Source organism: Pezoporus flaviventris, unplaced genomic scaffold (genome assembly GCF_033815535.1).
Source record: "Pezoporus flaviventris isolate CSIRO_AGI_PZ_B2104156 unplaced genomic scaffold, CSIRO_AGI_Pfla_v1 ptg000041l, whole genome shotgun sequence".
In the NCBI taxonomy this organism is placed as follows: domain Eukaryota; kingdom Metazoa; phylum Chordata; class Aves; order Psittaciformes; family Psittacidae; genus Pezoporus; species Pezoporus flaviventris.
This window is the reverse complement of record NW_026892589.1, coordinates 9179343-9193442: the sequence shown is the minus strand read 5'-3', so window position 1 is coordinate 9193442 and position 14100 is coordinate 9179343. Positions and strand designations below refer to the sequence as shown.

Sequence of the window (14100 nt, the reverse complement as noted above, 5' to 3'; positions counted from 1 at the left end):
CATGTTATTTGCCTGGAACAAAGTTTCTGTACCAAAGTTAGTCCCATCCAGCGCCTAGTATTGTGCAGTTTGAATTCTAGACCAACTTGACAGATTAAAGCTTAACAAAAGTCATGGAAACAGTAAACCATGCCCAGAAGTGCTGTAAGGTGTTGCAGCGTGGATTGCTGTGGAGCTGTTAGTCTCAAAGAGATAACTAGTTATTACAAATAAGTACTCAGCGTCAAAGATGGGGCACATTTGTTAAATCTGATTGGAAAGCAAGCAGTCTTTGGAACCTTTCGGTCACCTCTAGTAAATGTTTTACCAGTATCTTTGTTCCTAATTGATTTCAAAGCACCACTAAAAAGTTTGTGAAATGCACCTGAGAGTGATGCTCTTGGTGTAGGTTGTCAGTCACTGGAGTCTTCAGTAATGATATTCTGGCTGAGAAGTGAGGTTTCACAGTTGGCTGGCAGTAAATGCAAAGAATTATGATATTCATCTGAACTACAAGTAGATCTTTGTGCTACATGATCTAAGCTAATTATGTATTTGTGTGAGTATGATTTGTGTATGTAAGAGGAGTGGAGGGGAAGCAGAGGTACTCGTTACGTAGTGATTTAATTAAATGAAACTTGATAGAGACAGAACATTTAAACTTCTCTTTGATACTGTTTTTTAGTTTACACTGTCTAGTACTACAGGAGTACTAAGCCACAGAATTTATCCAGTCAGTGAGTTATAAGCAGTACTTAGTAGTTGCATACTTTATTAACTGGTTACTGTTCAGTAGGTTTGGATAGAGTACAAGTGTGTGTGTGTGTGTGTCTTTGTGTGCTACTTTTTGCCTCAATGTTAGGTGTTTAAGAGACTTGGAAGTACTTGCGGTTTGTAAAAGAAAAAAAAAAGGTTGTTTGGGTTTTTTTCTCCTTCCAAGCTGATTTTGTTATTGCTGAGGCAGTGTCCATTAACGTAGTTTAATTCCTGTTTTGTAATGAGACATGCCAAGCTTTGTAGCCCCTTGAACTGTTGGGACCCTACTAAACAGAAGTGATACTGGCTTTAAAAGGAATAGAGTGCCTTTTGAAATAACAGTCTAATGAAAGCAATAACTGATGTATTGCGGTAAAATTGTTAAGCTGCTTTTAATTGTTTGAACCTAATGGCCACAGTTCTTAACATTTGGTGATGTTGTAGAACCACAAACTTCAGTTCATGAAAATGAAGCTAATGACTTTTTCTTTCTGATTGGACTTTTTTTTAGGCTGGTCCATATAGGCATGTTTCACTAACGTTCAGCTTTTGGTTAAGGGACCGAGCCTTTTCAGGAGTCTAGTTAATACCAAAACTAGGATATTTTATTCTCAATGTGAAGTGTGTGCCTCCGTATCACAGACTCACAGCATCCACAGGGACACTGAGCATGGAGCCGACTCTGAGCAGCTCATCAGTGGCAGCAGCAACAGAGCGGGAAAATTATCAGGCAACTTCGACAGCGAAAAGATTTGACTGCTGGAGCTCTTTTGAGGGAAATCCTGGTAAAATGTCAAGGTGTCTGACTGACCCCAAACTTTATCATCTGTTGGTTTTTTCCTTTTTAATCCTTCTGAATGGCCTGGTAAAGATCAGATTTCTAAGTGACAAAGCAGTTAATTTGCAACACTTTAACTGTCATTGTGATTAATTTTTTTCATTTTCAGTTGATCTCTTTTGTTGTAGGTGTAAGAGAAATGGTTCAGGAGTGTGTGTATGTATATATGTTATATATATGGTGTGGGTCTGCAAAAGAGCAGTGATTTCACAAATGACTTATCTTTTAGTCATCACAGCAAATTAGGTATTTTCGAGAACATCAGTGCTTGTATACATGGAATGACATGCCTATAGTAAATAAAAAAGAAAGACTTTAAGCAAATAGAAGTAAAATTATTAGAACTATATATTTTAGTGAGAACAAGACTAACTGTTACTGTCAGGAATTTGGGGGTAGATTTGGGGTTGGTTTGGGATTTTTTTTCTTTTATTCTAAGCTGGGTCCCTGAGTCACCCTCTTTATGATCTCCCCTTCCCCTGCATCTGTCCGGACTTTTCTCACTCCATTTATTTTGTTAAGAAATACTTGGATTTTACTTGCACATCCACTTAATACCAAATCATAGAGAAAAGGAGTTAAGCGCTTAAGTTGATCTCTGATCTTAACTGGGCATGCTTTATTCTTTCCTCTCTTGATCTCTTTTTCTCACTTTTCTAGGAAAAGTATTTCAAGTCAAATTGCTAGTGCCAAACAACACTGATCATGGGTTGTTGGTCACTTGCACAAGTGAAAATACTGGCTGTGCTAGGATCATTCTGCAGCATCTGGGATAAAATTTCCTGGACTTGTCAGTGATGGAGATGTGCCAAAAACAAAAACTTGTATTTATCTTAGTGATGCAGCAGTTCTAAAAACATACCACTAATTTGAGAAGACAGGGTCAGGCCTGACAGTCTCAGGCTTTGAGCCAAATTGGTCTTCTGCATACCAATGTTAACAAATTCTGTTGCCACAAAAGGTGACAGGGCTAAAGTAAAACCTTTCCACCTACTACTGCAGAAGTTGACATAAAATAGCAAAATATAAATTTTTTTGCTATAGCAAAAAATGAACGGTTCCCCGCCTGTTGGGAGTGAAAAGCAATGGATAACTACATCCTAAATGCCTTGAACGGGTAAGAAATTTTTATGCAGCTGACAAGTCTTGGACACTAAATACCCCATGTTGATGTAAAATAGGTATTTGAAAGGTGTTCTATTTGCAATTGCTGACAGCACAATTCCACTGAAATAAAAGTAGTGAAAGAAGTAGCAAAAAGCAAACTTATGTATTTTTTTTTCCTGCTCAGGTCGCGATCAAGGTCACCTAGGAGAAGGGCTCACACACCAGAAAGGCGGAGAGATGAAAGAAGCGTTCCAACAGCTTATCGCATTAGTAACAGTCCTGGAAATAGTAGGAAACGCCCACGTTCCAAGTAAGTATACCTGCTCCTGGAAAAGGTTACGTCCTGGCATCATAAGGACCATACACATTGCCTGATGTGTTGTAACCTCTCTGGGTAGAACTTCACATTTCCTTATGTTCTGGGCTTTATTCTAATAAACAGATATTTCTGGGGAGAAAAAAAAATAATAGAAACTCTCATTGTCCTTCTCGAATTCTTGCATATATTTAAACACTAAATGTACAACCCAACCAGTGAACTTTAATATGCTACTGTCTCCTAGCTGTGAGAGTTCATCTTTTATTTGGATTCTTGTATTCCCCTCTTTTTGAGTTATTTTCATATGCTCTGCCTGTGTGAACCAAATGGCCTCTGCACAGAGGTCATATAGTGGTTTTATGTTATTCCTACTGGCATTGCTTGACATCTCGTCATACCTGCACAAATAAGGGGAAACTCCAGTTTAGCAAACAGTATGCTTTACATTTAGCAGTTATTTTACTAACAAAGTGGAATGTGAAACATGAATCAAGAGGTGTCTTCTTGAGAGCACCTTGGGCATATGGTATCTCTGAACCTATTGTAATCAAAATGGCATACCAAATATTATTTAAGCTAACCAGTTGCAGAAGGAAAGTGTGTGCCCAGAAGGCTTTGAAATGTTTTGTGTCTCTACTATTTTGTGGCATGTTACACCTTCAACATGCAAGGAAGTGAAAATTTTTCATGCTTGTATATGTACACCTAAAGTGTACACAAACCCCAGCGCACTGAATTACTAAACTGAGCATACCAAATTTTTCTTCTAATTGGCGAAGATTAAGTCTTAACCTGTTTCTCCCTATTTCCTGTGGAATAAGAAGCAAACACTTCCAACCTTACAATTATTTTAAAATGTCTATTGTTTCCTGAGGTAACTTTCCATGTCTTGACAGTTTCTAATTAATTGATGCATGGTATGCATAATTGAGAGCTTCATCAGTATACTTCAACTGATTCTGTTTTTCACATTCATCAACTAGAGATAATAAAGGCTTCTGTGGAATTCAGCATGCAGATTTGGTTAAGCAGAAAATATATGGAGGTTTAAAATGTTTTCCTATAAACACACACAGGAATTTTTTCCCAGCCCTGTGCTATTTTCAGTGCAGTGTTGGTGTTTCTGCTGCTTGACCATTGAGCATCTTAAGCTATAAATTATCTTTACAGTTATGCCACTAATGATAAATTATGATGGTAATTGTGAAACAAACTGGATTCCTCCTTAAACAATATTTGTATAAAGTGGAAATTGTTTGTATAGGTGGAAAGCTTGTATAAGTTTATGGAAGTGGAAATGGTAAACTTCTGTTAGGCCTACACAACAAAATATGACAGTAAGTGCAAAAAATAATGGACTGAAGAAAGAATATTGTAGTTGCACATGGATGAGAATATTTTGCAGCTCTGACTTCAGAAAACCTACTGCTTTAGCCCTCTTATGACTGACATGTTAATTTTTTTGTGCAAAAACATGGTGGACTTGTTCAGTTATGGAACAGATTCTTCACAATGGTGTGATGGAAGCAGAGGTTGGGTTCGAGGTCTGTTAGAAGCTAATTGGTTTATTTGAGCTTTCTATGAGTGAATAGTGTATATTTTGCCTAGTAGGTGAGGGCAGATTTCAGTCTTACATGGCAGCAGTCAGCTGAGTGGGTTTTATTAACCATCATTACACTAAGTAGTAGGCAAGCTTTAGAATGCGGTACTGTCAAGAGGACTGAAAGTTAGAATTCCTGAATACTGCAATGTTATAAGTTTGCTTGGGACATTAATCTGATGTCAGTCATGGTGCTGAATAGCTAGCATTGCTTGTAAACCCTTAGGTATGTTTCCAGAAGGAAATATGTAAGAACGAGGAAGCTATGCTTTGTCTTGTTTGGGAATTACTGGCTCACTGCTTGTAGAGTGAGGTGTGCTTCAGAATAAATACAATTGTCTTTTGTTCTGCTTATCCTGTACCTCAGTTGCTATCACAGTCACTTTAAAAAGAAGTCCAGTGTAAATGAGTGTTTTAATCTGACTGCAGTGAATTACTTTCCACAGGGAATATGCGCAGTTCTTTCATGCTAGCTTTTGTACCTAGAAAGATATTTAAAAGATAAGCCTGATTTTAGCAAATGGGATGTTCTAAAAATAGAAAAATGGGTGGACACATTCATTCAGCTGTTACCACATTTGTTCTTCATAATCTGAGATGAAAAATACTGAAAAAGGCAACTGTAAAATATTCTTGCATGATGCATGTTTGAGATTTTCAAGAGTTAATTATGAAATATGTTCACAGCTTGATTACATTGTAATGTTTTAAGAACTGGACAATTACAGTATGTAATCTGCTTGCCAAGGAAAAACTGACTTTGTAACTGATGTTTTTTGTATAGTTGTAAAAATGTTGAGGCCAGTGGAGCTGTGGGGTTTTTCTTTTGCCACTTAATGATTATTTTTGCAAGAAAAGTTTAAGGAGGTTTTTCAATTATAGGTCTTGAACATTTAATACTATATAAAGACCAGATTTTTGTATGATAAATTCTAAGCATCAGAGGTGTTGAATATTGATACGGGAATTCAATGTTACAGTGTAGCTGCTTTTAAAGTAGCAAATTCCAAATAAAATCAAAATAAAGGAAGCAATAATGTGATGCTTAAAAGATGGCTCAAAGTTTTACCGTCTTTTAAGAGGTTCTAGAAGCTTCAGCATTTTTCTGAAGAGACTTCTAGCAGTACATGCTAGAGAGATATATCTACAATGAGGTGTTGCCTAACTCTAATTAAGTCATTACTCCAGTAGTTCTAATTACAGTAATATCAATATTGGTGTGTAAATCAGATGGCTGTAAATTCATAACCATGTATAAAGATTTTGATAGTTCTGTCTCTAGTATATTGCTAATTGAGTTCTCTTTGAGCTTAATACTGCATGTGAAGAGGCTACCTCTGTTTTCCTCTTCTATCAATAATGAAAACATCAGATACCCATAAGCCCTTTGTTCCAGCTCTCATCATGACAAACATCTATCTACTTTCGAGTTCATAAACTGTTTGCACTTAAGACGTGTTGCTAGGTCCAGGTTTGTTTGAGTGGCATACAATACCTTGTTTATAATTTTGAGCCTGCCATTGGCTACATTAGATTGGATCACAAGGAGGCCATTTCTTTTAACAAACAAACCATGGATTTGCCTTGTATATCTTTTGCATAGTTATGATTCCATGGTTTAGCTCACTTATGAGCTAGGAAAATCATAAGGGATATAAATTCTTACATTACTCATTATATTTTAAGTGTCTGATGTTGTTTCGAAAAGAACTTCCCTCTAGCAAAGTTATTCTGCAAATCTCCAGTGAAACATTTTTCATTGTCATCCTTCAAATTGTCAAATACTGTCCAGTAATTCCTGTGTATCCATGAAGCACCATTCCAAGTGAGAGCCTGAGGTGTTAGTAGTTGCCTAATGTAATATGTCAAAAAGAGCTTCTGAGAGAGTATTTTGCACAACCATAGAAGTATTGGGGTAAAACTAATGCTTGCTGAATGCATGAGAAGTATTGTGTGGAAAAGGGCTAGGTAAGCTTTTAGAAGGGCGACAAGTGACTTCAATTGGGCAAGTGTACTATTGCTAAAATATCCTTCAATAGAATATTTTCTTCTTGCAGAAGTCCCCATGAAAAGAAGAAGAAGAGGCGGTCTAGATCACGTACCAAGTCCAAAGCTAGGTCTCCTTCACCATCCATGTCACCAGGCAAACCATCCACACACAAAAATTCTGTACATTCAACTAGTGTCTCTCCTGTGGAGAGCAGGGAATCCAGCCAGGAACGCTCCAGGTAATATACTCCTCAACTGTATTACAGCAATGCTGATATTTCTTTTCTGTGTCTTTTGATCTAACATGGTGAGGAGCTTTGTGTGTGTGTAATGTATGCCTATTAAAAGTGGAAGACTCTGGGAGGACAGCACTATGTGCATCAGTCTAATGAAGACATTGGATTTCTGTTGCTTACTAGAGTAAATGCTCTACATACTCTTACAGTAAAACTGGTGCATAAAATTGTGCAACTGAATTCCAAGTTAGAAATTGGAATTGGAGAAGTAGAGTTTTAATGGAATTGTGATGTCTGTGCGAGATTCATAATTAGATTATTCTTACACAATATGGAACAGTCGTGTTAAATTCCTAGGCTGTTACCCAGACTTCTCTGCATCAGTTGTGTGAGTGGCTTTTCTGACCGTGGCTTGTCATGGCTTCTATTTGAATGGGAGAACTGTTGACTTATGAGATACTTGTATGAAGTGTCTCTCTATAAAAATCATGAGTAAAATGTATTTTTTAAATGTTTACTATGAATTCTTAATTCTAATTTTACTTTATTTTTAGGGGAGTTTCTCAGGAAAAAGATGGCCAAATCTCTTCAGCAATTGTGTCTTCAGTGCAGAGTAAAATCACTCAGGTACAAATAAAAAATTCAGAGTATGTTACCTAATTAAGTGTGTCCATCATGTTGTTTTCTTACTACCTTCTACCATTCCGAGCTTTGCATGTGATGTAGAGACATGTTCATTGTCATTCTTAATCTGTTTGCTTATGGGAAGAACAATTTTGTTGCTTCTGTAGCTGCTGTCCTTTCAAATTTAATCAAGCCTCTGAAGACCAAGCTTAATTCATTATGCCACAGTATATCCACTGTTATGAAAGTCGCATTATGCTACAATACCCCATCTTACCATGTAGGGCTCTTAACAAGTTTCATGGAAGAAGGAAGGAAGGAGGAATAACTTGGCAAAGGCTAAGTTTAAGCAGCATCTTCAACTCACTTATCTCACCCTTGTTGCTGTTTATGTCTCTGAACAATTGTTATGATTTTGTTGATATATTCAAGTTTGCTGTGAATCATGGCATAATAAGTAAGTGCCTGTATATGCTGTATAGCAATCTAAGTGCATTCAGCTCATTCAGCTTCCCTAATGCAGTTTTAAGATACCCAGCCTCCGTCAAAAGAATTCCATTCCTATTTTAAAAGCTACCACATGGTACCACTCTTTAAAATTTTTAATTTCACTCATCCTCTTAGAGCCTTCATGCATATATTTAACTTTTTTTCAATAGAGTATGCCAAGTTTAGAGGCGGAAAGCTCTTAATTAAGCTTTGGAAACTTTACAATATCAAATCAAGAAATGTTTTTTATATTCTTATTTTTTCCAATGGATAGATTATTCTTTAAATAAAATAATATTGTTCAAGCTTTTAGTTCCACTAGTGAACTAAACTGGTAGACTAGTATCTTATATACCGTATTTGATCCATTTTTTTTAATGAGAAACCCAAACCAAGCATATTCAGGAAGATAGAAAAATACCAAGTATAGGCAATAGAGAAAGAAAATGAAGTACTAATTCCAGAGCACTTCTTAGGCTACCAAACGAATTCATGGGAATTCTTGCTGTGAGAAGTGGGATATGAACTACTTTATGGTCTTCAAAGTAGAGTAAACACTTCACCCTTTAAAAATATATACCTTTCAGACAAAGGTAACTGATTCATGCATTTCTTGGATTAAATAGTGCTTATGGCATAGCATTTCCTAGTTCGATATTAGTTGGCTTGCTTGAAGTACAGCTGTAAGAGGAGGAAAGATTACGATATTAAAATGCAGTTCTTAGTTACTACTTGCAAAAAGTAAGAAGAATGACATTCTTGTGAATCTGCAAGATATTTTCCAACATAGAGTAGTTAAGCATCTTTTTATCTTTAAGGGCCCAAACAAATGCAATTTACCTAATCATTACTAAGATCATTTTGCTGTCAGTGTGCTGGCTGACCATAATCAATTTAGTATCTATTTTTCATTCAGATCCTTCTATCTGTAAAGTGGAATAATGATGCTGAATTCCCCTATGAAGACTTTTGAGAGCTTTAAATGCTTTAAAGGACCTAAGGATTCTAATTCTTTCATACTGCATTTGTGAAGAAATGTTTTAAGTAACTTTAATTCATTACCAATACACTTCATTTTGTGATCGTTTTCTGCAGCCCAATTATTTGGTGCCATTTACATGAAATTTCATTTCCTTTTGTAATGCTGTTTCCACTGGATACGCAGACAAGACTGAGACTTGCTATTTGGTTTCACAGCAGACTTGATATTTCAGTCAGTCTGTCAAATGCAAAAATACTGCTGCTATGTAAATTTTTTATGCAGGTTTGCAAAACAAACAGTAAAAAGCTTTCTGTTACAGAGTAATTGTTAGCACTCTCTTCTTACTGGCTCTTTCTCCTTTTCTTTAAACCTTAGTAGCTGTGTGTTCACTACAGGTTTTGCAAAGATACAGTCATAGTTTCCTTCCATTTCTGTGTTTCATTGTAGGGGAACTGCTCTAAATATTTATGTAGAGCACTTTGTAGCATCGTAGTAAACCCAGACTTCAGTTGCTGGCATAGGAACTTTTCTCTGATTATTTCACTGATTCAGCCTAGGAGCCGTTAATATCTGATGATCATGACTTTAACTGTTCTATGTTAGAATATGGAGTGTAAGCTAACCTTTTCATTCATGTTTTTTGCTATCACATGCTTTAGCTCTGTTTGAAGCTCAGACATGTCTGATCATTTTCCTTTTATTTTCTACAGGATCTTATGGCCAAAGTGAGAGCAATGCTTGCAGCTTCCAAAAACATACAAACTAGTGCCTCCTGAGACCTGTTGAACTGACCATTAAAGAATTGTTTGAAAAACAATATTGAAAAAACTGCCTCATCTCAAATGTACACCTGAGCTTAGCTCACTCGGTTCACAACTCGTCTACTATTACCAGAACTTGGGGAGCTAAAACCTATCTTTCTGTACAGACGCGTCTCCTTGAAATTTCATTAAACTTTTTCAGCCAGAATATCTTTGGGAAGTTTTTGGTTTTTGTAAATTGATTTTTTGACTAATTCTTCAGTAACATTTTATGATCAGCAGTCTATATGTGTATATTTGTAAATACCATGTTTCTGTGAAAGAAGTATTACACAATAATAAAGAAGGAAACCTCTTTCATTAGCTAGAGTTTTTGTGGAGTCCTTAACTGTTTGCAGTTGACTTCTGTTACAAATGAATTTCCTTCAGTAATTTCTGCTTTTTAAAGTAACAGCTGGTCTAGCCTGCTTGACCAAATACTTTTCATCTTCCTTCATGCTTTGAATGATCTTAAGAAAAATGCTTTGTTTGCTTGGATATTAGTAGTGGATAGTTTGGGGACAAGGGACATGATTTTCTGTGCATCATTTAGAAAGATCTCTGAGCCCCTGTTTCAGGAGTTGATCCTTTGAAGCCAGTCACTAATGGTCAGTGGCCTGTTTGTCTTAATGTGCCTTATTCTCCCTAGTTAGCTACAGAAAAGACAATATATTTTGTGGTCATTTAATGACATACTTTACAGAAATCCGGCATTCTTCTTGTTTAACATCTTTCATACAGTTGAGAAAGATGTTTACTAGCTTATGCTTTACTGACATATACCAGTTAACACTTTTCAGAAGGCTTGTGGCCTCACTGTAATTGAATGTTTGTTTATTGTACGTTCTTTGTTGTACACCAAGACAATTATTTCTTTTTAATTTAAATGATCTTAAAATGAGTGCAGAAAGGCATGTGTGAACTTTTCCCCAAGCCTGCTTTAACTGTGAGAATTTATAATAGTTGGTATATTCAGTGGTGCTCTCATTGGCAGTTACCAATTCCACAGTGAGTTGAATCAGAGCTTTTAATGACCTCTGAAAAACTCTGATCTGTCATCAGAAATATTATGGTTATAGTGACTCATGTCCTAATTTTCTCAAATTTTATAGAGAGTAGGTGGAGGTTGGAGATGGATTAGAGAAATTAATGTGGTGAAGTTTATTCTTACAGACTAGTTGGTAATTTAACTACACAGATTAATAACTCCAATGCATAATCTCGTTCAAAGCAAGGGGATGAAAACCAGTGTTTTCATGTAACTCAAGCTTTGTGTAACACGATGGTCAAAATGGCTGTCGGTATGCCACTCACTCACTTGGAATGCAAGAGATTTAAACCATTGAAACAATAATCGGGTTTCTTTTCAATTTTTGGCCAGTCATAATTAGCAGTTTACACTCTTACAAAGAATATAATACTGCGTCTGATGCAGAGAAATTTCATTGTCCACGTAAATGACGATGAAAAAAAGCCATCTAAATGGTAATGTGGAATCATGTTATCTGCCATTTACCTAATTATTTCAAGGTTATTTGTAATGTTTTGACTGACAAAAATAACTTTCAACCAGTGCAAGAAAGGTAGCATTTTCTCTGTATGTGTTGACGAAACGGTACTAGTAGAGACAGAGGTAAAAAAAGGACATAAAGTAAATTACGCAGGCAGCTGCTGTGGATTGTTTTGCAGTGTTAAATTTACAGCAGCTATATTTTCCCCTTCTAAATGGAGTTAAAAGTCTCACCATAGTTAAATAATTGGCAGATTGGATGCCAGTTGTTTGTCATGTAATAGGAAAAAAGCCCAACTCTTTGATAAAATAGACTGGGCAGCTTGTTTTGCTGCTGCTTTGCAGATTTATTCTCTTTGAGAAGGTTGTTACTTTAATGACTTCTTAAAATATTATCCCTCCCTCTGAGCAAGCCTTTTTTGTCTTTTTTCTTTCCTCTTACTCCCTTTTGTGTATGAAGTGAGATGAAGGGTTTATCACCAAGAAGATTTAGATTAAACTGCATTTTTCTACACTTTCTGTTGTTTATTGAGGGTTGTTTGCATTTAGCACTTTCTCATGGGTAGGTGCATTCTCCAGAATTTAAGAAGTAGTAGTGATTTTATGGTGTTATTTTTTTATTCTTTCTAACCACAATGGACACTTTCCCTGTATTAAAGGAGCTTGAACTGCTGTACGAGGATAATTCCTTTGTATGTATTCACATTTAGAAACTAGTGCTGGTTTTTTGGTCTGTCTTCACAGGCACTGGCTGTGTTGTAACTGATTGTGAATACAGCGTGGAGCTTGTGATACAGTCGGTACTGTTACTGGCATCTGGTATATCAGGAGAATGTGTAACCAATAACAAGATAATGTCCTAAGAACTTCAGACTTGAAGATTTTCACATTTCTTTTCCAGGGACAGACTTTCAGTGCAAGCCCTGGAAGAGACCTCTTTGTGGACCCAGTTACAGGATCCTGCTGAAGCATCTGAGACCACAGGCAGCAGGTTTGGGCTTTGCAGAAAAAGGGGCGCTCACAGCAGCCTCCCATCCACAGCAACTGTACGTACTTAATTCTTTGCAATGTGGCTGTGCACCAGGAGGCCTAAAGAAGCCCTGTATCACCTGACTGTATTGCTGGAATCTTGTTTCTGATGGTTGCTACAGTGGGGAGTTAAGAAATTGGGAGATCTTCAGCTGGAAGAAAGGAGAGCTTTGAAGTAGTCATGACAAAGGCACTGTGGTGGCTCTGAGTTGTCAGCAACTAGTTTTAGGTTTTCAAATTTCTCAGTTTTGTGGGAACAATATGAGACTGCTTTACTTAAAATTTGGTCAAATACAGTAATTTAAACAACTCTTTAGTATAGCTAATTTGAATTATTTCCTCAGCATATGTGTAACAAACCAGAAGGACTTGAAATGTTAACTCTAGCTTTCCAAGGCACTTTGGAAGGCCCTTCTTGTCTGTAATGTGCTGGGCAGTGTGTCCTCATTGTCTCAGGGGTTTTAATCATAGTTCTGAGGATAAGTTTTTTTAATTGTCAGTTTATACAATAAAACTTCCCCTATTCACACAGAGCAGCCTTCTCTCAAACGAATTCCACTGGCAGTAGGAGCTGCTCGAGAGGTGTCAGTTTTTATTCAACGGAGATTAAGGTTCAACTGAGTAGTCAAGTACTTAAAACTTTGTAAACGGTTTAGTGGTTCAAAGTGTAAGACTTGGGTATTTGTAGGTGTTACAGACATTTTCTCAGTGATGGATTGCTTTATGAAACAAAGCTAATGGGACAAAGGCATTGCTGCAGCAATTGTAGTGTGTAGCCTTGAGTTCTCCACCTTTCTTTCTCAAATGGAAGTGAAACAGATGTTAGGTGCTTGTATGCACCTGTCCTCCAGTCCCTGGTATTGGTTTACTTTAGAGTGTATTTCTCAGTACAGCTGTTTTACTTCATCAGTTTTGTCTAACCTGTCCATCTAGGTCTAATCTTCAAAGTTCAGTAGGTGTATTAAAGATGCTCTAATTTGAATTAGATATGTTCTGCAGCTTACTACTTGGCTCTTCAGTCTGGTGAGTAACCTGTTAATAATAAAGTTAAAATAACTTCGATATCTCGGTACATACTTGTTTTTTTACAGGTGGAGGGACTTTAGGGCAGCTTCTATTGAATTGAGCTAATAGTTTGCCATTGAACAATTTGACTCTGTCAAGAAGCTGACAGCCGTTGAGATATATCTGCCATCTCCTTGCATTGATCACGATTTCACATCTGTTGTCAGTTGTAACTCTTTGTATTTTAACATTTCGTTTGACAGCAATTACTTTGAAATGTACACTTTCTCACTTGTAAACTTCACCTATTGGAGACAATCAAACCCATATTCTCCATTTTTTCAGCAGGGCAACAAATGATAACATTTACAATTCATGTTTTTTGGATTTAATGCTATGTCTGTTACCTTGTGTGAAGACATTTTACTGGGAAATCCTATTACATTTCTACTTAACTGAGTTGTGTTTATCATCTATTCCTCTTCTCCCATCCCTACCCAGCAACTAATTACATGAAGCAAAGAAGTTAAAGACCTGTGGACTGAGGTTAGTAAGATAATAAAGCATTTTCTTTATTAATTTTCCTTTTGCCCCATGATCTGAAATGATGAAATACAGCGTTGCACTTATCTAACATCCTTATTTTCATCTTGTAAATTAACTTGGCTACAACTTTATGAAAATTTGATTGAAATTCTTCTGGATGCAGCTCTTGAAAGCTCAGTGTTTGAATTTTTTTTCCTCCTGTGATTTAAATATGCATATGTTCTGAATATTTTGCTTTCAGGCAGATCCTCTCAGCACCAAAAGAGTAGTTCGGTTAAGAATTAGATGTAA

At 36.5% G+C, this 14100-nt stretch overlaps 1 protein-coding gene across 5 annotated transcripts in view; it reads left to right on the top strand.

The window, feature by feature from the left end:
• SFSWAP (splicing factor SWAP) overlaps window positions 1–10043 on the top strand; it is a 49382-nt gene extending 39339 nt beyond the window's left edge. For 3 of the 5 annotated variants that reach the window (XM_061466140.1, XM_061466143.1, XM_061466144.1), the window contains exons 15-19: window positions 1378–1533; window positions 2865–2990; window positions 6657–6827; window positions 7379–7451; window positions 9630–10043. In XM_061466140.1, coding sequence (XP_061322124.1) covers window positions 1378–1533; window positions 2865–2990; window positions 6657–6827; window positions 7379–7451; window positions 9630–9695 — 592 coding nt within the window. In that variant the 3' untranslated portion in view covers window positions 9696–10043. The remainder of the gene's footprint in view (window positions 1–1377; window positions 1534–2864; window positions 2991–6656; window positions 6828–7378; window positions 7452–9629) is intronic. The other 2 variants (XM_061466141.1, XM_061466142.1) reach the window with 2 other exon arrangements.
• Window positions 10044–14100: the final 4057 nt, after the last annotated feature.